The 22,482-nt window shown below is 41.4% G+C and overlaps 2 protein-coding genes across 3 annotated transcripts in view; one reads left to right on the top strand and one right to left on the bottom strand.

Annotated features, from left to right (window-relative positions):
• The window catches only part of FHIP2A (FHF complex subunit HOOK interacting protein 2A), a 35,702-nt gene extending 22,448 nt beyond the window's left edge, over positions 1-13,254 (bottom strand). For both annotated transcript variants that reach the window (XM_064514268.1, XM_064514269.1), the window contains exons 1-4: positions 13,120-13,254; positions 5,003-5,081; positions 2,608-2,777; positions 256-360 (exon numbers count right to left, since the gene is read on the bottom strand). In XM_064514268.1, coding sequence (XP_064370338.1) covers positions 256-360; positions 2,608-2,777; positions 5,003-5,081; positions 13,120-13,164 — 399 coding nt within the window. In that variant the 5' untranslated portion in view covers positions 13,165-13,254. The remainder of the gene's footprint in view (positions 1-255; positions 361-2,607; positions 2,778-5,002; positions 5,082-13,119) is intronic.
• Positions 13,142-22,482, top strand: part of ABLIM1 (actin binding LIM protein 1) — a 233,204-nt gene continuing 223,863 nt past the window's right edge. Inside the window, exons 1-2 of the mRNA XM_064514270.1 lie at positions 13,142-13,482; positions 14,344-14,435. Coding sequence (XP_064370340.1) covers positions 13,142-13,482; positions 14,344-14,435 — 433 coding nt within the window. The remainder of the gene's footprint in view (positions 13,483-14,343; positions 14,436-22,482) is intronic.

The raw sequence follows: 22,482 nt of genomic DNA, 5'->3' as shown, positions 1-22,482 counted from the left end.
ACAGTTGCTCTAGATTTAGACTGCCATGAACAAGATTTATTTATTACTTACAACTTGCATTGCAGTGGCAGCTCAAGGCTCTAATCAGCAATACACTAAAACTGATATTGCACTGCAGCAATAAAAAGAACTGGAAACAGTGGAGTTTTTAACTCTCACAAAACCAGAAAAATTTAAGAAAAGATGCCATTAGTCACAACACACTAAGAGAAACTTGTCATACGAAATAACATTTATTTAAAATTCAAACAGTACCTGCACTGGCCTGTGCACATTTATATGGGGAAGCAGAGGCTGTCGTATTCTTCCTAGGAGTTTTGTATAAAAAGCCAAAACCTGCTGTTTCATTCCTGGAGGACACTGAAACAAAAACAGATGAACAATAATAAAAAATAAAACAAATGTGAAGGGAAATGAATATGCAAAATTGTCTTTTAAAACTAAGATTAAACAGCAATAATTTAATCAAAACTATTTTAAAACATCATCTGTTAACAATTACTTTTATCAATATTAATTGAGCCCAACAAAAAATGTTGCATCTCACAAACTGTTTTCTTTTTAAAATTATCTATACTTTCAATTAATTACTCCAGTACACACTTTTAAGTCATTCCAGGAAATATGCCCTACCAATATAGGTAGAGGATAGGGGAAATTAACTCTGAATTAATTGGCTATAGGCAAACTGTCTTTTATGGTACTGTACCATTTCATACAAATATTAACTTTTAGCCAGAGTTCTCACAAAATCTAGCAAATCAGTGTGCAGGTACCTACAAATAGATGCTGATAAACTCATCGTTATAAACACCTCAATGTCTGCTAAGGGGTTTTTTAATTGATGAGCAATTAACCTCAGAAAAAGTGTTTATAAGTGCACAGATGTTCCAGGACACAAAGAAGCCATTATTTACCCCAAGATTCAGCAGAATATAAATCACAGATGTCTATGGAACATACAGGTCCATGTTCTACTCTCTCTCATGCACTATGCCACATGAAAGTACTTTCTCATCTCCACAAGATCTGGTGGCACATGATCCTGTATGTACTAGCCTTGTTTCCGCCTAAATTCTCCCCCAAGCCTAATAGTTCTAACACGCTAATAAATGCTGTTATTCCAGAGGTTAATTTTAACCCACATTAATTCCCTGATCTGGTTTACTGCACCGGCTTACCAATAGTTCTACCAACAGACACAGGCGAATGGAGCACAGGTGGCAACAGCCAGGAATGAGAACTGCCTAACCTGGTTCTCCTGACAAGGTAACTATCCCTAAAGCTATAGCCTCATTATTACTTGTCAAGTAATCTGTTAAAAAGAAACATAAGAATTGTACCATCAGGGTGCATCTACAAGGAAGTAATAAATCTAAGTCATTGCTGCAAAGAGGTATTATTCATTTTGCGACAGATCTTTGCAACATCTTGCAAGCACTGAACCCTGTGTTTATTTCAGATGTATCTACTCACAAGTGGCAAAGTATAAAGACAGGCTGTACAAAAATTGCTTGTACAGGCATATTTGAGTGCAAAATGACTTCTCTCAACTCTTAGAAACATACTGCTAATTACTCACTTCACATATCTCTCCACTTCAGCCCAATTTCTTGACAGAGTTTGCAGATTACTGACCCAGCTGTATTTCTGAAAAAAGTGAGTATTTTCAATACATTTGTATCAGGTATCTTAGCCTGATGGAAGGACAGCTGGTATAGCAACAGGAATATTAGAGGTCTGGTCCTTCCAGAGCAAGGAGCATCCCAGGCTCAGACAGCTAGTATCCTACATTGTCTACATAGGTAAAACCAAGCAGATTAACAACTCATGACAACATGCAAGAGTCTGGCTGAGAATGAAACCATGGAGAGCTCCATTTATCCATAGAACAAGCCACAGCATGCTTTCCTTACTGCACCTGCACCACAATATAAAAGTTCTAGCACAAGGGCTGACAAGTTAATTCACCCCATGATCCAACCATTCCCTTACCTTTCAGCTGATATGTCTGCCAAGAAAGATATCAGTAAGAACAAATAAGATTGCCTTGAAGATGCTGTCAACAAGAATGCACCAAGACCATGAAGCTAATTTCACACGCATCACAAAGCAGACATGAGAACTAAAGAAGATTGCCCTGGGCTGGATGCATACAAAAGACCAGATGAGAAAGCTAAGAATCAGCTTAAATCAATGATTTTTGACATGTTAATCTTACCACAGTCAGAAAAATTAAAAAATAGTTGTATTTAATATGACTGTTTACCAAGAATCTCCAAACACTTTACAAAGCAAGGAGTAATGTTACTGTCTTGTAGAGGACAGCAAACTCTTAGACAGAATTAAAATGTTTTCCTGCTTCTAGCTTCACAGTCACCATCGGAGTATCAAATCTCAAGCTCCTGCTCTAACTAGCATACTCTCTGGTTGTCTCATTTTGACCACACTTGTACAAGACTGTTATTTGTAATACGTTGGTAACATAAGCAAACAGCTATCTGCTAGAGTTCAGTGTCCCACCCTACCACCTACTGTACAGTTTCAGTCCCTACTACAATTAGGAGCTCACACCAAAGATAATCTGTTCTAACGAGAAGTACATACATCAGCTTTCCCTAGTGTGTAGAGTGTCTCCAAAATCTTGTGATGCAGCAAATATTCCATACATGGCCCTGTTTCACCTGATTCCCTCTCATTTTCTTCTTGAACTAGAATATCCAACATCTGTTCCAGGTGAGAAGGAATGTTGGTGTCAGTAACAGGAGCTTTGTCATCTAAATAGAAGAGATGTGCAATTAAGAATGATAAAAATATCTTACCCGTTTTTCTTAAGTTCAGTTACACATTTAAGATTTAAAAATATGACTACTCATTCAAAGAATCTTACATATATAAGTACCAAAATAATGATTAGGATGCTAACAGACAATTTATATGTATGCATATATTTACATCTATATATATCTCTTTCAAGCCTATATGAACATATATCAGTCCAAATTTTTAAAAGACATTGGTGGTTTTGGATGCTCAGCTTAAGACATCTTACTTAATTAGCCAAAATTGCAGAGTACCTGAAAACCAAGTTTTTTAAGATGTCTTAAATTAGTTTTTCAAAACAACTTCTGAAAATGTAAACTGGAGTATGTATTAGGCAGATATTTAACCTTATAATGGTAAAAATGTGAAACGCTAAATTACAAAACCTGTATTAATTACACAGTCCAAAAGGAAAACTTTTGCAGCCAGAAAGCAAACTTAGGGAGAGAAAGATTCATGTCACAGTCTTTGGTTTAGTATCCACCCTGCTTTGGTAATTTCTTCTTTGCCTCTTCACATACTATGCTGGAATTTACAAACAGCCTCTAAGATCAGATTAATTTGCAATTGATCAGTTCCTTTACAAACTAGATAAATAAACAAACAAACAGCTTTTCTAACAACAACAACAAAGTAAACCCAAACTCTACACTGCTTATTCTTCAGAAGATTTTAGATTTGGCTTTTATACTTTCTGCATTAAGATAGTATGCTGTCAAGCTTTATGAAGGAAAGAGTAAGACTGCAATCTCATTATACTGAAGTCATGAGACTGCTCTGAATTTATGCCACTGGCAGTGGGAGCTGGCATTAACTCAAATGTTGCACAGCACCTGTGCAAGTGTAGAAATTTTGCTTTATATTTTCTTCGGCTAAATTCTAATTGAACAAGTATCCCACTACGGAAATAGTTACTTCTTCTTACGCAATAATCTAAAAGTAACTGCCCCTTGCCTGCAAATGGCAAAAAGCTCTTAAAAGAAAACAGCTGTATCAGAGTGTTTTTTGTCTCTACAATGTCCAGTTAGCTTACAGTGTTTTGTTGGAGTTTCCTGGGCATAACGGTGCTCCTACTGTAGAAGAGGGAAATATATTCTGCTTCAAAGGTGGCACAGGCAAACCACCAGTTCTGAAAATTTCTGACAGGGTTTTTTGGGCGGATGTCATTGGTTATAAGGAAGAAGCAACAAAGAAATTGGAAAACTGTTTTTCACAAGACTTATGAAAGTCTGGGAGAGAGATCAGCCTTTTTTTTTTGCATCATGTAACACAGGTATCAGTTTTCCTCTACCACTCTGTCATTTCTACCTTAGGAAACATCACATAGCATTCCGAAAGCTGGCTATTTAGAACCAGGGGTCAAGTTTCGGCCTGCAAGAGTAAACATTGATATAAATCAAAAGTCCCAGACATCAACAGAGATTCAACAGCTACTCTAACAAAAACACAGAACTAGTAAGCTTGAGGAAAGCATGATAACATTCACTTTTAAAACTATTAAACTGGGACCAAAAATTAGAATGGTAATTGTTGCATAACTATTGTAAGAAACCACAGGAAAAGTTAGGAAGGAGCCACTATAGCCATAACTCAGAATACCCACTTTTTGAAGAAGAACAGAATAAGGTCTGGACAAGTTTTAATAAAACATGGTTTAAATATGCTCACAATTTCACTTTTCGGAGCTATGGTTTCAAAATACCTTTCACAGAGACAATACACTGAAAAAAAGCACACAGAGTTCAGATATGTCTGGTCAAATGTATGGCCACAAAATTACTTTGTGAAGGCTTTTGTTAAAAGCTTGGAAATAGAAGGAAAATCCCTGATGCAAAACAATAAAAAAGGTTATCAGCAGGGACTACATTTCTGTAGATAACTGTTTAGATTAAACAGAATAGACGAAGATAGAAATTGGGTCCGACTTAAAAAGAGACAGTTCTCCACGTGGTACTCAGGAGAGAAGACCTTCCTTCCATCATTGTTCATGCTCAGTTTTTAGGGATGAATGGAGGTATACAATACTTTTTAATCAATAACTATTATTGTTGGCATTTTGATAGAAAAAATAACTCAAGTATGACTATGTAGTATTTTCTTAGTCTTTACTTTTTAACAACACTGAAATTGGGAATTCCAGTTTTCACAATGAAGAGATAAAAGGTTTTTTTTCTTTTACCTGAAGTCTCTATGTAGTAATGGGTGATTGCTTTCCAGTGGTAAACAAAATCTTCTTGTAATGGGAGGGAAGGCGCGAGCTGTGGAAAAAAGAAAAAAAGAAAACTGGTGAGTAATGACATAAATGTATTTTCTCAGGGATTAAAGTGAATTTTATCTTACACTTTGAACAAAACTGCCAGCTGACTAGTGCTATTCTGTGTTCCTTTACCTTCAACAAGGACTCTATAAATTATTCATGGCATAAGCCTCATGCCATACTGACTGGCTTGTGAACATCACTAACGCTCTCTGGGATGTTTCCATGACCAGACAATCTACTTGAAGCAATAACAGCAATTGATCACACAGGAAAGTAGCACTAGTAGCACAAATGAGGTTTTGATTCATTCAGATTTCATAGTTTTGTCCTTTAGGAAACAAATCATGTTCTTTTGCATTTGCTCTTGATGCCATCACCCTTTCAATATATGCTGTTCTCCTCTCTCCTTCTGCTCCCTCAAACATACTGTTTAGCTCCTTGCACAGTTCCCGCCAAGATGTTTTTTTCCTATTAGCTGCAACTTTTAAAAGGAGATCTTTGTTTCCTCCTTTCTGCACAGCAGCACCATCCCCAGAGTCTGACAAGCTATTCCCCTTCCTTGTAAATGTACAAGTAAATGTCTTTTTTAAGAAATGAGAAGGCTAGGAACTGGGATGGTCGGTTGTGTGTGGCTGGCATCCAGCAATAACATACTGCAAGAATGAAACACAGACTCCCATCCGGTCAACCAAAAGTACTTGCTCCTTCCTCACTGAGCTTAGTAACTCGGTGCTCTACAGGCTCCGTGGCCCATTACACCACATGCACACAGGACTGCTACACCACAGACAACAGGCGAAAGCAGAGAAGGCCATGAGCATTTTACCACTCTGCTCTCCACAGCACCTTAAAAAAGCTGAGGGAAGCACTGAATCTGTGAGAACAATATGAAATGTTCAGATCCACTAAAATCAGGAATCTTACAGTGAAAATTCTCACAGCCCCACAGATAATAGGACCTGTTATTACTGAGGCCTAATTCTGTATGTTTGAGGGGTTTTTTGAAGAATGGAGTCCCCAAGTCATTCTTTTAAACTCAATCCAAAAATAAAAGATTATTGCTTAAGGCCATGACAGTGGCAATGAGATCATAGGGAAAGAAAAAAAAACCCTGAACCCTGTATAGAACTAGGCATGCTCACGTTAGAAGAACAAACAGCTGCGCCATCCCCAAAAGTGATGGCCTCCAGTCCTGCAGAAGCAGATCTCACATTCGAGATTAATAGTCCTGAGCTCCTCTAGCATCTACCCAGGGCCTAAACAGTGCTGAGCTGCCTAAGCTCTTGGACAAAGAGAAGCAGAGGGCTCAAACTTTCGTTTACTCTGTATCACGTAGTGCTGGTCTCTTTCAAAAAGCCTTGGAAGTTTTGTACTTTTTTTTCCCCTGAATTTAAAGACATTTAAATTCATCTTGGTAAAGACGTAAAGCCCCGTCTGTGAACAGCAGGCCACGTCCTGGTAAGCAAGCAGAATTCGAGTTGTTACTGACCCTTCGCACACAGGACTTTGAAATGCCTGGTAACGATCTATGCCTATATCTTGTAGTGAAACGTGCCCTCACAAATGCCACCCAGGCAATCACATCTATATGGTTTATCCATTCCCTAATACTCTGTGGACTGATTAAGTTTTCCATATTTCCATGGCTGGGCACTGAGAGTAACATTTCAGCACACCAGCTACCACAGAGTGTCAGGACACCTGTCACAGTGGACAAAACTAATTTATTTTACTGTTCAGTTTACTAGTTTACTGAAATTCAGAAGAGTAACTGAAGAAACTGAAGCCGGAGAACAAAGATATTTTGTATCATGTCACACTTGCTGTAGCTGTGTATTTCAAGCAATGTAATGATCATTTTGCATCTTTCTATAATAAAACTATACTGAAAACTCAATTTTGTTTCATGAATAGCTCAGAGTCCACTCCTGAGGAATACCAGGCTTTTCAGACCACATTATTTCCAAAGTAACACAACAGATAACAATAAAAATTTATCCTTGACTGATGTGATTTTGCTCTCCACTTCTGTTCTAGCGTTATCTGTTTTGAGATGAATTTAGTGCCTCTGAGCAGTGCCAGGAAAAGGATTTCACTTTTCAACACCATCAATAATTTATCCACAGAGATAGAGCAGTGGACACTGACATTCTCCCGCCCCCAAGGAGCACCTCCAGGGACTGCTCTCAGAGGGGAAAAGGTAGTTCAGGGACAAGTCCTGCCCTTTTTTATTAAAAATACTCAGTGATTTCAGAGTTTTGTCTGCCCAAGGACTGCAAGACCTGTTGTCAGCAGCCAGCCTCGGAGCTCCTGAGATCCTTTGCTCATTGTCTCTAGAGCTGTTTTTTCAGACACTTTCCTATCCTGCTTTATTTAAGGTGCTTTCTTTGGCTTCACAAATGGTTCAGTGTTTACAAAACATAAAGTCACAGAAAAGGGATGAAAAGAACACGCTAAGGAGTGAATATGTGATAAAGCAAAGCAGCATCCTACGGGCAAATCTTTCTCTTTACCTTCCCTTTTTCTCTCTTTTTAAAAAGCACAGCTTTTGCACTGACAAAAGGTGCCAGACTGATGTCCCAGGCTCTGAACATTAATACATATTAGGTTATGTGATTAAAGGCTAATCTCCCTAAACATGAAGGGGCAGAGGACCAATGAGAGGCAGAGGAACTCCAGTAATCTCATCCATGCCCTGGAGCGCCTGACCCAGCTCTTCCCAGGCTGGCCAGCACACTTGCTTGCTCACGTGCAGTGCCTATCGCTGAAGTATGTCTGTTTTCTTAAACGAGATTTCTACTAATTTTCCTGGGTGAGGGCACTCCATACTCTTTGCACGTGTGCACGTATGGTGACACACACTGGAGTTTGGGGTATAGACCCATATGTACAGGGTCATAGGATATCGTGTGCCAGGGTGCCAGCAACCGGAGAGGCTGGAGCCTGTGCATACTACGTGCAGGTCTGTGTGTTGGTGCGTGTAATCGCTAGCAAACGTCAGGTTAGATGCAAGCTCCCAAGCACTTGGTTGACATGCTTTAACCCTACTAGGACAGGTCATTCTAGGATGCAATTGTAGTTCCTAACTTAGGACAAATTATTAACCACCAGCAGAGATTAAATAAGTATTACAGTTGCCAATCTGAATAATCATTCTTTTCTAATAGCACTTGTATGTATGATTCTGAAGCAAAACAGAATTTATTGTGATTTCTATTAATTACTGCCATTTGACTAATTTGAAGAAATTACCTTAAAAGTGCAGTTACTTTCTCTGTTATATTCATGCATTTTGATGTAATTACATATGTTCTTACTAATTTTGAGCTACTGATTCCTAATTTCAAAGTCAAGTTCTCCTTTGGGAAAAAAAAAGAATCTCAAAGATTGCAGTGTGGGTGTAGGTATATCAAATAGCCAAAACTCACTGAACACTACTAAAAACAGCCCATTAGAGCAGGCATTGATTAGCTTATTCCATCTGGTCTCCAATTGCAGCAGTCAAGTGTCCTGGGAGTGAGTGAATGAGCGTTCTCATGTGCTAGCTAAACTTTTAACACACGTTGCCGATATTCTGGATAACAACACTCGTGATTGAACCTCATCCCTTCCAGGAAGACTGTTGTTCTCAAGAGAACTATAGACCTTTGATCAAAACTATAGTCTGCTAATTATTAAATATGTCTAAAATACATTTCCATGTAGTTTCCAAAAGCATACAGAATTTCTGTTTAATCAGAAAAAAATTTCAAGATCAAAGAAACCTACAAACATTCAGTATTTAATAAAAATTTCTTTATGCTTTTAAAAAATAGCATTGCATTTTCCATATATGCTTCTCAGAAGTGCAACTCAGATCTAATAAGAATGAAGTTGGTGATATCCCTCAGTATCATTTGGACAAGTTCACAAAGTAAAGAAAACACTGTACAAAAGAATAACAGGTACTGCTTGGTCAGATGCCAGAGTAAAAAGAAAGAGGAAGCTGAGTCAAAGAGGAAGTAAACGGAAGTGCATGTTCACTCCCCTTACTGCTAATTGAAGCAAGGAAAACCTACAACAGTCGCTTGGTATTTTACTGTCTTACTGCTTTCCTTGCGTGAATGCTTGCCCCAAGGGAAGGTCTGAGAAAGGACTAATGCTTGATGGTTTATTTTATTTCTTCAGTTGATGAATGCACGGAGGTTATAACAGCCACTGATTTCAAGCGTAAAAATTAAGACTGCATGTGTTTGCAAGCCATACATTAAATTTTATCCTTATAATTTTTAATAATAGCACAATGGTAAAACAACCAGTAATGTGAGGTGATTGCATCAACTAAAGTGGGTTCAAAAAGAATAAATCTTGTTCTGAGTAGGTACGCAATTAGGGATTCTGGAGCAATAATCCATAACAAGTGACTTGGTTTCTTTCAAAGCTCAGTTTTGCCTCAAAACACGAACAGAAAAGAAGCTAGTTAAAAACGAGTAAGATATCAGCCTAAGATACACAGTAGAACGATAGGCTTGTAGAGAGAGGACCCATAAACGTAAACTCCTGCATCTAATGCCACTCCCAGACGTCACTAGAGGGATGCAAATAATCTTGTTTGGCAGCAAAATTCAAAGCAATCCAAATCACAATTTTCCTGCTCAACATGCACAGCTCAAAAAGTCTCTTCGAATTCACTATGGAAAAGAAACAATCTTATGGAAGCTCTATTCACACACAAAAGTCCTTTAAACACCGAGTGATCATTTCATAGATGAGCAATTTCCTCTAGGGAAACACGAGTGAAGAACACAAGATAAGAGAAAAAGTAAGTCTAACTTGCAGCTTTGTTATTGTACACTACAATTTATATCTTCCTGAGATTGCAGCACTCCTGTGATACTTTTGAGATAAAAGTATATGAGAAATACATACCTAAGCAAAACATCTCAGGGATAAGCCAAACAGAAACTGTTGCAGATTCAATAATATTAATCCCATAAAGTAACATTTCTATTCTGTCCTAAAGTAACCTAACAGAACAAAGACTGCAGTCCCCTCCAGCACTGTCACCAGCCTTCCCAACACAACTGAAGGGCACCTTTGTCCTTGGCTGGTTCCACTGTAATTCCATACACTACAGATGATCACTCTGTCAGAACAATGTATGCCACAATGGTGCTTACTTATCCGGAGGCTACGCTTTTTTGTGCACAGATCTGGAAAAAGAAAAAATACCCGAGATACTGGCAGGATTCACATATGATAAGTGGTTACAAAAATTAGGATTCAGTTATAACAAAAAACAAGAAATACAGAGATATCCCACACTTGGATAATTTGGGCAGAAAAGACTGAATTATTCACAATAACAGAAAGTCTTAAAGGAAAGCAACTGGTCCCTCATCACGGTCCTCTCATGAAGGCAGTTAATTAAGAAGCAGTACCTTTGAAACAAATGACAGGCAAATATTCCTACACGTATTAAACCGCCAACCTTTGGAACTCCTTGCCACGGTTCCAAGAGTTGGCATACCGAAGGTAAGATAAGAAGGATGAATAACTATTATCCAATAACATATAAACTCTTACTGTTTAAATACATGTCTCTGAAGTCTTTTGCCTTTAGGCCCTGAGGGAGGGCAGGAGCATTACGTAAGCGATGTGCAGGGGAAATGACAGGGCAGAAGGGCTATCTGAACAATTCTAATTTAAAGTAGTCCTATCAAGGGAAGCTAAGCGTTGACATGTCTTCAAGTATATTTAAGCACCCAAATCTGCTGAAAACTGTTCAGCTGCAACTGAATACCTGTGGGAGTTAGGCACTCAAAACCTTTGAGAATTCAGATCTTAGTTACCTGTTTGGTTGATGATATTGAGAGCTGGAACAGAGTCCAACTGAGGCTGCCAGAGCTTTACTTGCTCTGCAGCAACAACGGCAATTCAAAATGATACTCTGAATTATCTAGGTTCTAAAAACAGCAGACAAAATCAAGATGAACTTAATTAATATTTAGGATTTATATCAGTTGTCATTTCATAGCTAAGCTAAGCAGCCCACATACTTAAAAAGAGAATGAAGCAATGATCAAAAGTCATGATCAGCCCCAGAACTGGTTCTCAGTCCTATGTTTGAATTACTATGTTATAAATTTCCTGCAGATAAAGCAAAACTCATTCTTAATATCCTCCTGTTTTTGTGATTCCTTGTTTCATTCTTCATGTGTGGTGCTCAATATTTGTCTCAAACCTGTAAATACCATTTAGCATAGCATTTATTATCAGGAAGCCCATCACAGTGGTGTTAGCAGGCTGAGGCAACTCTAAAAGGGACACTAAAGTTGAGCAAGGATGTGTAGAGTGTTGGCCCACAGCAGTCACTTGCAAAATGATGTTTATCATTTTTTTTTTTATTTAAAAAGATTGTCTAGTCCCTATTAATTTTTACTTGTATTCTTGTCAGTGGAACTCATAGATTTTTCCTAGATGTAAGCATAGTTCTATGAATAACTTCAGATATCTTGAATTAGTAAACCTGAAAGAATAACTTTTCTTCCACTCTTGCATCACTTAGTCATCTGTTCTGATTCAAAATATGGCACAGCTCACCTTAACAAGATTTCTTTAGTCAGGTGGCCACTAATTTCTGTTTATCCTCCAATGAAAGTGCTGTTGAAGGTGCTTGTATGTGGTCACAGACGTTCAAATAAATCATTTCATTGTTATTTAAAACATAATTTCTCTTAAATTGCCACTCTACCACTGAAAGAGCAAACTAGGATGTAGAACCTACAAATAACAGATGCTTAATTTTAGCATCTGAATAGTCTTGCTAAAGATTATGGAACTGCAGGCATGGATAAAGTTAAGCATATGCTTAATATTTGCAGCATTATGGGCTGCACTTATATATATATGTGTATATATATATAGGATGCACCTCACACAAGACATTAGTTCACATGCAGCCTTCTTTTTGAACTGTTAGGAAATTCTGAATTTTCCTTCAATACCTTCTACATTCATTTCCACATAATTTCACTGCCAGTTTTTAACACCTAATCAAAGTTGTACCTCTTCAAACTCAAGGTTGTAGATGTCTCGGTTCACTGAAAAAGCTGGTGCTGAAAGCCAGATACATGTCTATCAGGCCCCCAGCTCATTGAAAAACAAAAGCAAATCATGTAGACAGTAAACGGGTCTTGATAAACAGGCGGCCAAACGCGGCCTACAGAAATCGCAGCTCTAGATACAGGCCCTGCTGCTCTCTTTGCCCCAGAGCAGCAGTGGGCACAGATGTTTCACTCCCACCCCAACGAAATCTAATTATGCATACACAGCTTCCGACCACCTCAGGTTGCTTTTTCACCCTACCCCATTAAGAGAGAAACCTCTGATGAAAAGCATCAGTGTGGAAACTCGCACATCACACAGAAACGCCGGAGCCGGCCAAGGCCGGGGCCCGCAGGCGGGCAGGCCGCGGGCCTGGTGGACAGGCCCCCCCCGCCGCGGGGAGCCCCACGCCGCCGCGCGCTGCGGCCGCGGCCGCCACCCCTTCGCCGCGGGGCCGCAGCGGGCGGCCGCTGCCGGCGGTGACGGCGGCTCTTCGCTGGGGCGGCCGGGGGCACCGCAGAGGCCTCCGGGCCGCCGCAGCGCCCGGCCTGTCCCGGGGGCAGGCGGGCTGGCTCGGCCCGGCCGGCCGCCGCGCCCCTCGGGGCTAACCGCTGCCTCGGCCGGGCGGAGAGCAGGCGGCCGCCGGCCATGCCCCGGGCCCGGGCTCGGGCTCGGCTTCGCGGCCCGCGGCGGGGACGAGCCGAGACCGGCGGCGCCCGGGGGGCGGGCGCTGTCGCGGCGCGGCGGTGGCCCTGCCGCGGCAGCAGGCCCGGCGGCGGGGCAGGGGCAGGGGCAGGGGAAGGGGCGCCGCGGCGATGGGCGACGGCAGCGAGCCGAGCCGAGCCGAGCCGAGCCGAGCCGAGCCCCGCCGCGCCGCCCTGCGCCGCCGCGACAACTAGGCCCAGCGCGGATCCCCGGCGCGGCGTGGCCGGGCCCGCCGGCGGCCTTACCGCCTCCACGGCGTGCTGCAGGATGGAGGTGAACTTGGAGAACATCCTGTCCCGCGACTGCAGCAGCCGCTGCCGGGAGCACCGCGAGAGCTCCTCGATGCGCCGCCGCCGCTCCAGGGTGAGGGCTGCATGCGGGGCCTGGCGGCGGGCGAGGGGGCGGGCAGCCGCCGGCGCTGCCTGCTGCTCCGCGGCGGACACCGTGGCACTGACACGGCCGGCTGCGGCGCCGGCTGCCGAGGCGCCGGGTGTCCGCCCCGGCGCGGCCTGCAGGGGCCGCCACCCCCCGCACGCAGCCAACCGCGCCGCGGGCAGGCCCGGCCCGGCCCGGCCCGACCTAGCGCCGCGCAGCGCGCACCGCCCCGGGTGAGGGCCTCCCGCAGCGCCCGAGCGGTCAGCGCCTCTGCGGCGCCGGCGGAGCGAGCGGACCCGGAGCCTGCGCGGGGGCCGCGGCGGGGGCGCCCGGCGTCCTGGGCCCGGGCCGGTGAGGGGCTGCGGGGATGCCCTCGCCCCCGGCCGCAGCGGCGGGATGCCGCGGCGCTGCGTCCGCCCCGCTGCGAAAAGCTGCTGCGGACTCGCCGGGCCAGCCCCGCTCTCCGCAGGCGGCCCCTGGGCGAGGAGGGGAGGCGGGCGGGGGAGGGGGCGCTGGCCGGCCCCTCCTCGGTGCCCACAGGCCTGACAGACGCCTCGGCGTTCACTGCTCCGGTTGACGCGGCGGGGAGGCTGCCCCCGCTTGCCGGGCGCGGTAGGCCGGAGGCCCGACCCGCTGTTTCCTGTGGCAGTCGGGATCCCTCGGTGCCTGCTCGGACTGGGAGAGGCCCTCGGGCACGGAGAGCCGGGCTGGCCGCAGGGCAGGCACCCGTGTGACTGGGTCGGGTCGGGCCTGCGGGCTGGGGCCGAGCACGGCCCGGCTGCCCCAAGCTCTGAGGAGGGGGCTTGTAGCCCGGTTCTGGTGCCGACGCCGTGGGGAGGCTGGCGCGCGCTGGGTGGCCGGGGTGCTGTGCTGGGGCTGGTCCCCACTGTGGTGATGCGAATAGAAAGTCGCTGACATCTCATCGCTGGATGACAGGCCGGACTGGGCTGCCACCATGGTCCTGGCTGCCTGTGCTCCCTCTGGGGCTTGCGACCTACTGTGGGGGAAGAGGGCTCGTCACTGCGTGCAGCTGTTCCACTGCTGGTTTTTCTGGGAGGACTGATGGCATGGGACTGTTTTTCTTCTCTTCCAAGGAGACAAAGGGTGTCTCACTTTACCTCCAAACTGGATATTGCAGACAAAAAGATCATCATTGCCATCTTCCCAAGGCACAGGAAAACCAGAGGTAGGGGAGGATGGGCAGCCTTTATAGGTGCAGCTGGTGGGCATTATGGTATTTGGGAAACAGCTACCATTCACAGGATAGTGTTTGGGCACTGGGCAGATGGGGGTAGGGGGAGCAGGATCGATTTGGACACTGGGGAAGCTAAATGAAATGTTGGGAAGGTGAAAAGAAGGTAGGGGAAGAGCAACCTGTAGTTGCAAATGGGCAAAGTTTTCTCTCATGAATTCCAACTTTCTCATATGGTAGGAGCAGGCAGAGGAAGATAAATCAAAAGACAGGACAAAGTACTATTTAATTACTGTTTTAAACTGTTTTTTGGGAAGTCTGACTAGGACTGTTGATCTTGTCATAGTCTTACTCATGATTCTGGTATACTGACTGTTGTTACTGCCTTCATGCTTTGCAGGCATAGAGACCTACAATCAAAGCACTATATAGAAGTAAATACTAGTTGTATATGGACAGCTTTGCCAAAGTGGTTGAGGAACAGAGTTACCTCCTTCCTTTTCAGAATCCAGATATATCAAATAACATAGATTTAGAAGGTTATAGATATATTTATATTTAATACTGCTTATTTTGGGTTCATCAAGTTATATTCTGTAGCTATTCTTACGATATGTGAATTCTCTATATCTCTGGGTGATAATATGATGAAAAGTTTGTCCCACCCCTACATTTAAGCAGTAAATCCATTGGATGGATGTGTCAATGTGCTCTAGGAGGCAAAAACTTCTTCAGATGTGTTTAAGGGGCATCTACTATGGTTTTGCCATACACCTAAATATATTATTAATAATTAAATATATTTTAATATAGGAAGTACAGTTGGAGGGCCAGATCCAGGCTGCTTATATTGTTTGTATTGCAGGTGTAAGCTCTGCTTTAACTGAGAGAAGAAAAACAAATGACTGGAGTCGTAGGTTTGAACGCAATGTGTTGCCAGCAGGTGGGCTGAGTAGTGGTAGGATGCATACCATATTAATGGGGACCTTCCCATTCTCCCGCCATAGACTTCCTGTTTTGGAGCCTGCATCATTTCTGAAGAAAATGTGGATCTAAGGCACATATACTTGACTAAAGTGTCTAGGAGAACATGGTAATTTCGAATGCTCTTTGCAATCCATTTGTTCTTGCAAAAGTGTGTTTTGGGGTATGTCTTGACCTTCCCGTCTCTGAGCAACACAATGAATAAAGAAACAGCTGATCTGTTAGGTATCATGGAGATATGAAAAGGAGACTGTTTTATAACAGTGAGAGTATTCCTAGGTGTACCTCACAATTTATGAAATCACAGATCGCTTCTTCACAGATGGTGAAGCAAAGCTTTTCTAATGTTTGAGGGCTTATTATTCTATGAGTGCCTGAGGCACATGAAAAGAGTTTTTAAAACAGAACATTTCAGTGTGCAGAATTCAGTTTTTGGTCATGCAGGTGACTTCCTATTAGCATGCTTCAATTTTAAATGCCTTGCAGTAAAGAAAACAATGAGAGTATCACAGTTATATGATTATCATAAGCCTATTACACATAACAAATTGAGTTAGTGTGAATAATTCTGCATTTACTCACCAATATATTGAGCTTGAATTTGTAGCCATACTGCAGAATCTAGTCTACGGTGCATGTACGTATTGCATATTGTAGGTATGTGTGGGTTTTTTATATACTCTCCTAAAATAGTCTCAAATCTATCAGGTATCTGAAGGTATTTCTCAATGCTGGAAATACTAGACAAATACTAGCAGAACAATATTTCTATAGTAATAGTTCTGTAAGTAATGGGGAGGAGGGAAATGATTTCATCGATGCCAGTGCAAAAAAACTCAACTGAAATTACATCCTGTTCAGATACTTGATGTTCTCACTGGAGATAATTCAATTATAGACAGAGTACCAATGTTGTATCATACAGCAATACATTTTTGCCTGCTCATGCTTGATACTGTTTCCCCTGAAATAAACACAGGTATTACTACCTATTTTAATACTATTAAGAAAGTAACTCTGCTGTGTTATGTTTGTAGACAAGGTAGTTGTTGGTTTGTGGGTTTGGGTTTTTTTTTTTTTTGGTGACACATGCAGTACTTTCATGTTTTGCTTGAATGTGAGTTAAGACACAGCTTGAAAGTCTGGGTATTTAAATTGATAGAGTGTGCTTTTGGGAACTAACTTTTCTCCTTACAAATTAATGAAATTGGCTAGATTAAATCAATTTAAATGGAGTGAGACAGTGAAATAATGTGCTAGTCTTTCTATCTGAAGATCTCTATGCTATGTAGATTGATGGCACCAGGCCAGCCTTTAATGGATATATCTGTCTGCATTACAGAAGAACTTCCTGCAGTCTGGACTTTTGCTTAAGGGAGGTTCAGGATTTGGAAGGTACGTTGTTGTACCCCGCATGAAAACGTGCCAGTAGAGCTGTGCATAATATCTGTTTATATTCTGCACAGGAATTTATTGTGTCTCATAATAATCAGATTGACATATATGTCTGCAGTGACTACTTGGATGAAATAAAGAATGAAATGTTAGAGGCTCATCGTGATCTCTGCTTTGGGGGAGGGCTAAAGAAACTTTAAATAATCTTCATACCCTTTTTATTCTGTGCTTTATGGTAGAAAGCAAGTGTTCTGTGTATTGGTTACCAAGCAGCATGCACTGGGATTGAAGTCCTAACTATAGTTCTCCTAAGTTTAATCATCTTCTATCATGAATTTTCTGGTTGTCTATGCTATAAGCTTCAGGCAACACCTCCCTCCTTGCTGCTTCGCTAGTAGTAACATGTAGTCAGCTCCTGCTGTATTTCTTTAAATCACATTTTTCAGAATTTCCTGGGCTTAACATCCTTTTACACATCTGCACATCTACTCTTTGTGTAGAGATACTCATTTGTCTTCTGATGGGTTACAGATATCCTAGTCATTAGTCTATTTTCTAACTGCTACCAGTCATACCCACAGGTTCGTCTTTACTTCATCACTCATTGCTACTGTTGAAGACAGAGTACTGGGCTAGATAGTCTTGCCCAACAGGGTATTTCTTGTGTTCATACTTGAGTTGTCCTGTCTTTGCAGCATTGTTTTAGGTTACATAATGGGTCCTAAAGGACACCACAAGGAGGTCAGAAGTTCATATTGTCAGTGAAATGTGACATTTATTTTTCAAATATGTCATGTCTTCCTCAAATTTCTGTTCTACTGGGAGTGTTCTGATCCAAGCTTTTCTCTATAAATAAATATATGAATTTTCTGTCATGTGGTATCTGCAAATATTAATATATCATAAATTATTGAAACCAGATAAAATACTCTCAAATATGATCTGCTGGCACTTAGCCATTTTCAATGAAGTATGCAGGTTAACATGACCACAGGTTTACTTGTTCCTGTGGCACTAGAAGCTGAAGCAAAGTGATTAAGGATAAACTTCTAGGTGTATGTTATATTGCAACTACAGTCCCTGAAAGAGCTTAATGCAGTGTAAGTATAAATAAAACTGGAATTTGCCCCAAAATAATAGGAAAAAAAAATTGAGCACTCCAGCTGCTATAGGCTGGCTCTGTCAATCATTTGCCTCTGTACCTGCAGAGATGGAAGTCTAGCAACCAGAATCCGCATGCATTTCAGGGGAGAATATAAATGCTTAGTCTTGACCCTGTTAAGAGATTCCTGACTAATTTTAAGATCAGCTCCGACTGTATGTATTTGCTTTCTAAGGTGTAATAAGATTTCTTTGCTACTTTATCTTTGGATTTAGGGCTGTCATCTGTTAATCCCCAAAATATTGTCAGATAATCTGTTTAATCATAAGCAAATGCTGATCTGGATAGTCAATAAAATATAAATCATGCAAAATAATTCAGGCTGGTTTACTGCTATGCAAGTTTAGAAACTGTCAACATTTCTCTTTTACTGTTAGTCCACAACTAAGAGTAAGTTTTTGTCTGAGTTTCAGTTCAGATATCTTTGTTCTGAGACATAACTGAAATCTTTCATGGTGTCTGATACAGAATTTTGGCATTGTAAAAGTCTTAATTCTGAAACAACTGTCTAAAATGTTTATGATGTGAAGTATTTGGCAGTGGCTTCATAATTAATATTAAATTATTAATGATAGCACAATTTTCTAGAAAGACCCAAATCTTAGCGTCATAAAACTCTCTAGTGTTCACTGTCCATAGAGTTACATGACAGAAGTCCAGGTGTCCTTTAATAGTTCATACATAGTAGTTATTATCACATAGTTCTTGTAGCCAGGGGTATGGCAAGTATCTCCTGTGAGTTTATTTCATGGTTTGTTAATAGAAATTGTTCTCAGCAGCAGAGGGCATCGATGACCTGATTTTATCTATATTGCCTACTTCTATCCGACATTAAGCAACGATGTTCAAAGAAATCTCATATCTTTCTTTGAGGAAAAAAAGAAAAGAATAACCCTGTGAGTCCTGTGTGAATGAACTAGTATACCAAGTAGTAATGTTACCTCTGGGCTCGACTGTTGTGTGTTACTTGGCTTGTAAAAGCTTTGGGTACTACACATGACAGCCCCATCACTTTAGCACTTCACTGTCTCTGTTGGTTCTCAAAGGATGTTTTCAGCTATAGGACTGGTTTGAGTTCACTAAGACATTGACTCATCTCTGAGGCCATCACATCCCACATATTTACGCCTTTGGGACAATTAAACCCTAATGTATTTAGGGAGAGGCTTGGGTTCAAAGACAGCCCCTTCTTGGGAACTCTAACCAAATTCTTGTGTACTTCCTGAAGAGATGCAATTACTACATACATCACCATTGCACTATTTTACCTATAGGTGAGGATAGAGGGAGTCATCTTACTAATTCTTGTTAGAGTTTCATGCTCAGAACTGTACTCTGAGCCAAACTGCTTTTTTAGAACAAGTGTGTACAATTGTACTTCTTTGCTCTGTGCTTCTAAGTCATCAGCCCTGTAGAAAAGAGCATCTGCAGTCGGATGAGGCCTTTAATGAACTGAGCTAGAGCCCCTACCAGCAACAAGAAAAGAAAATGAAATCCGATGTAGACCCAGGGTCATTCAGAAATGTTTCTGTTGCTCATCTCTATTCTTTTGCCTCAGGCTGCTTTGGACTAGTTTGGCATTCAGTCTGTATGTTGGGAAATGCTGAAGTAAGCAGATCTGGTTTCGCAATATGCCTCATATAATGGAGCCTGTTCCTGATTAGATCTTTGAGTGGTGCTGTAATATGCTTTGTTTGATTCCTGCCTGGCAGCTGATGTGTCCAAATTAAGTATTTCCATATTTTTTTTTTGATTTTATGTTCAGAAGCTGTTATTCCCAATCTCTAGGTATCTTGGGAATTCTCAAGTGGTATCATACCAAGCTGTTCTTCACACTTGGGGTGCTTGACTGCTGAAATCAGAGCTGTGCAGTCCAGCTAGGTTCTGTGCTTGGTTAACATAAATTTCATGTTTCTAATCTATATTTCATATTTCATATATTTCATGTTTCTAATTCTTGAAATATTTAAGGACAGTATTTTCTTATCATTGTAACGGTGATTTCTTTTTTCTTTTTTAATGGGAATTTCTTAACCATGTCTGAATAATTGAAATATAGGAAGACAGCTATTGTTAACCATTGTTATGGCTTAATAATGGAAAAACAATGAATATCGATATATTTAAGTTTACTTGGGTTTCTACACAGCTGGCGTATATATCCTCATTTCTGACCTGTTTGTTTTGATATTTATTATAGAACTTTTTTTTTCTGTATTTCCTCCAAGCTCTCCAGCAGCAATAACCAGGGAACAGAAAGCAAGTGTTATATACAGCATTACATGTACACGGTACATAGAAATTGTATGTTCAGAAATAAAAGTCTAGTAATAGCATGGATCAGTTTCCGGGCACTGTTGAACATGTGCCATCTGCCCTAGTGCTAGACCTTGGCCTGCAGAGGGCAGCCTGACCTAGCGTGTTACTGCAGCAGCCTGCTGAGCAGGAGAGTTCAGTAGTGTGCTGGCATCTCTGGCTACTACTGTGGCTTTATCGAGAATAAACAGGAACATATTGGGGGGGAATTAGTGTCAGCCCTAAACTGAAATGGATTCAAAAGTGGACCACCCCCTCCCCAAACTCTTGACTAAACCTTTTGATATTTTTTTCTTTAAAAGCATATTGAAAGGATAAAATTACATGAGAAAACTCAGCTGAGTCTGAGCTTTAAGTACCTCAGATAGGCAACATGTTGGTTTCTTGGTAGGTATCAGTAGGTAAGAGGAAGGAAAATATCTGCAGACTACAGGTACCTGCATGTATTGGACAAGACTAACAGGGGAAGAGAATTGTCTTTCTCTTATTCCAAACCTCTTCAGGAGTCTTTCGAAATTCATTTAAGCTACTGTTAACAGGACTGTAAGAGTGTGCCTTTGCTTGAGTGGCCTATATCCTTTCCTTGGTCTGTCCTGAGCCCTTGTGAAACAAACAGCGCAAATTCAAGGGGATTTTGTTGGACAGTGTGTGTCTATGCACAGATGTGTGCCTTATCTGTAAAACGGATCAGTGCAGGTGGGGTGCTAGGGGCTGCTATCCTGACATAGTATGACAAGGAACAGGGCATTCAGTTCCCGAAAAAGAGCCAGTACTTTGTGTCTCTCAGATCAAATTTCATCCAGCAGCTGATTAAGGAGTAATCTTGATGTGCTCTGAAGGAAGTCCTGTCTGTTTCTATATTTTTTAGCCAGAGGGCCCTGCAATGTAGTCTTCAGTGTAGAAAGTAAGTATAAAGAAAAAGAGCATCTGAGGAATTAAGACAGCACTGGTAAGGTCTGAATTCCAGGAGTATAGGAAGAAACTTAAGTATCTGTTATGATCAGATATTAAGTTACTCACTGATGCACTTTTACATTGATTTAGGTAATTAATTTCTTTGGGTCTGAACACTCTACCCCACATATGCATGGCTATTCATAGCCAGAGTTTGGTTTGGTTCATTTTAACTGTTGGTGAATTTTTGCCTCTGATTCCTAAAACCTTCTCCACGTATAGGAGTCCTGAGAGATTTTGATTCTGGTTTATTTGTAATGTTCTTGGCTATTCTTTCTATGTTTTCATAAACATCCTTTGTAATGTGAGCTTTGACCAAGAAAATAGCTGTCACAGTTTACACTGATAGTGTGATGTAAAAGATACACTATGTAAAAATGCTAGCACATTTAACCAACATGTCATAGAGAACTATTTATTGTATGCTTATTAAAATCCTGTCTTGTTTTAGAAATGTAGAGGTGTGCAGCAGAAGAGAGAAATATTACTTGGGCTTGTATCCTTTTTGCTTTATGATCTCTAGAGAAGGCTTAGAATAATGCTCTTTGTTTCTAAAAACAAAATCAAAATACAGAGTGAACAAATGCACACGCAGCCTTTCTTGGTTGTGTTGGGTTTCATTTGGCTTCTGAGACTCGAAAGAACGCTTACTTCCTGATTCCCTGATCTGTCCTAAAACAATGATGCCTAGAAACAGTTTTAGAAGCAAAGCCAAAATTCTCCTGGCGTCTTTTGATTTCAACAGTTGCAACTTTTAGAAAAATATCTCCTATTGCAAAACACCTGATTAAATTTTAAGACGTAGCAATACTGTAGGTTTTGTCCCTTTTTTAGTATGACTGCTATAGATCTGCTTTTCCTAAGAAATGAGCTAGAGGAATTACAGTAGAACGTATGATTAAAAGCTTTTAGAAAAAATCTATAGCTTCTAATATTCTTCAGCACTGTAGTATTAGTTCAATGAAATACAGTTAAGTAGCTTATTCAGGCCATCCTCGCAGTTTCCTTTGCCCACAAAAATTTTATAGTTTATAAGGATTTTTCCTTTGTTCTAAAAAAAACCCCAAACCCCTAATTTCTATCATGATGATCTGATTTCCAAGAGGGACATGTGTTGTGCAAAGACAGATATGTGCTGACTGACCTGTTATCTGCACCAAACAAAGGTTGATTTCTATCTGCCTTTTCCTCAGCAAGTGCACTAAGTCATTCTGTCCTGGATTTAATGAA

This window comes from Dromaius novaehollandiae, chromosome 6, assembly GCF_036370855.1.
Source record: "Dromaius novaehollandiae isolate bDroNov1 chromosome 6, bDroNov1.hap1, whole genome shotgun sequence".
Classification (NCBI taxonomy): domain Eukaryota; kingdom Metazoa; phylum Chordata; class Aves; order Casuariiformes; family Dromaiidae; genus Dromaius; species Dromaius novaehollandiae.
This window is presented reverse-complemented; position numbering and strand designations above follow the sequence as displayed.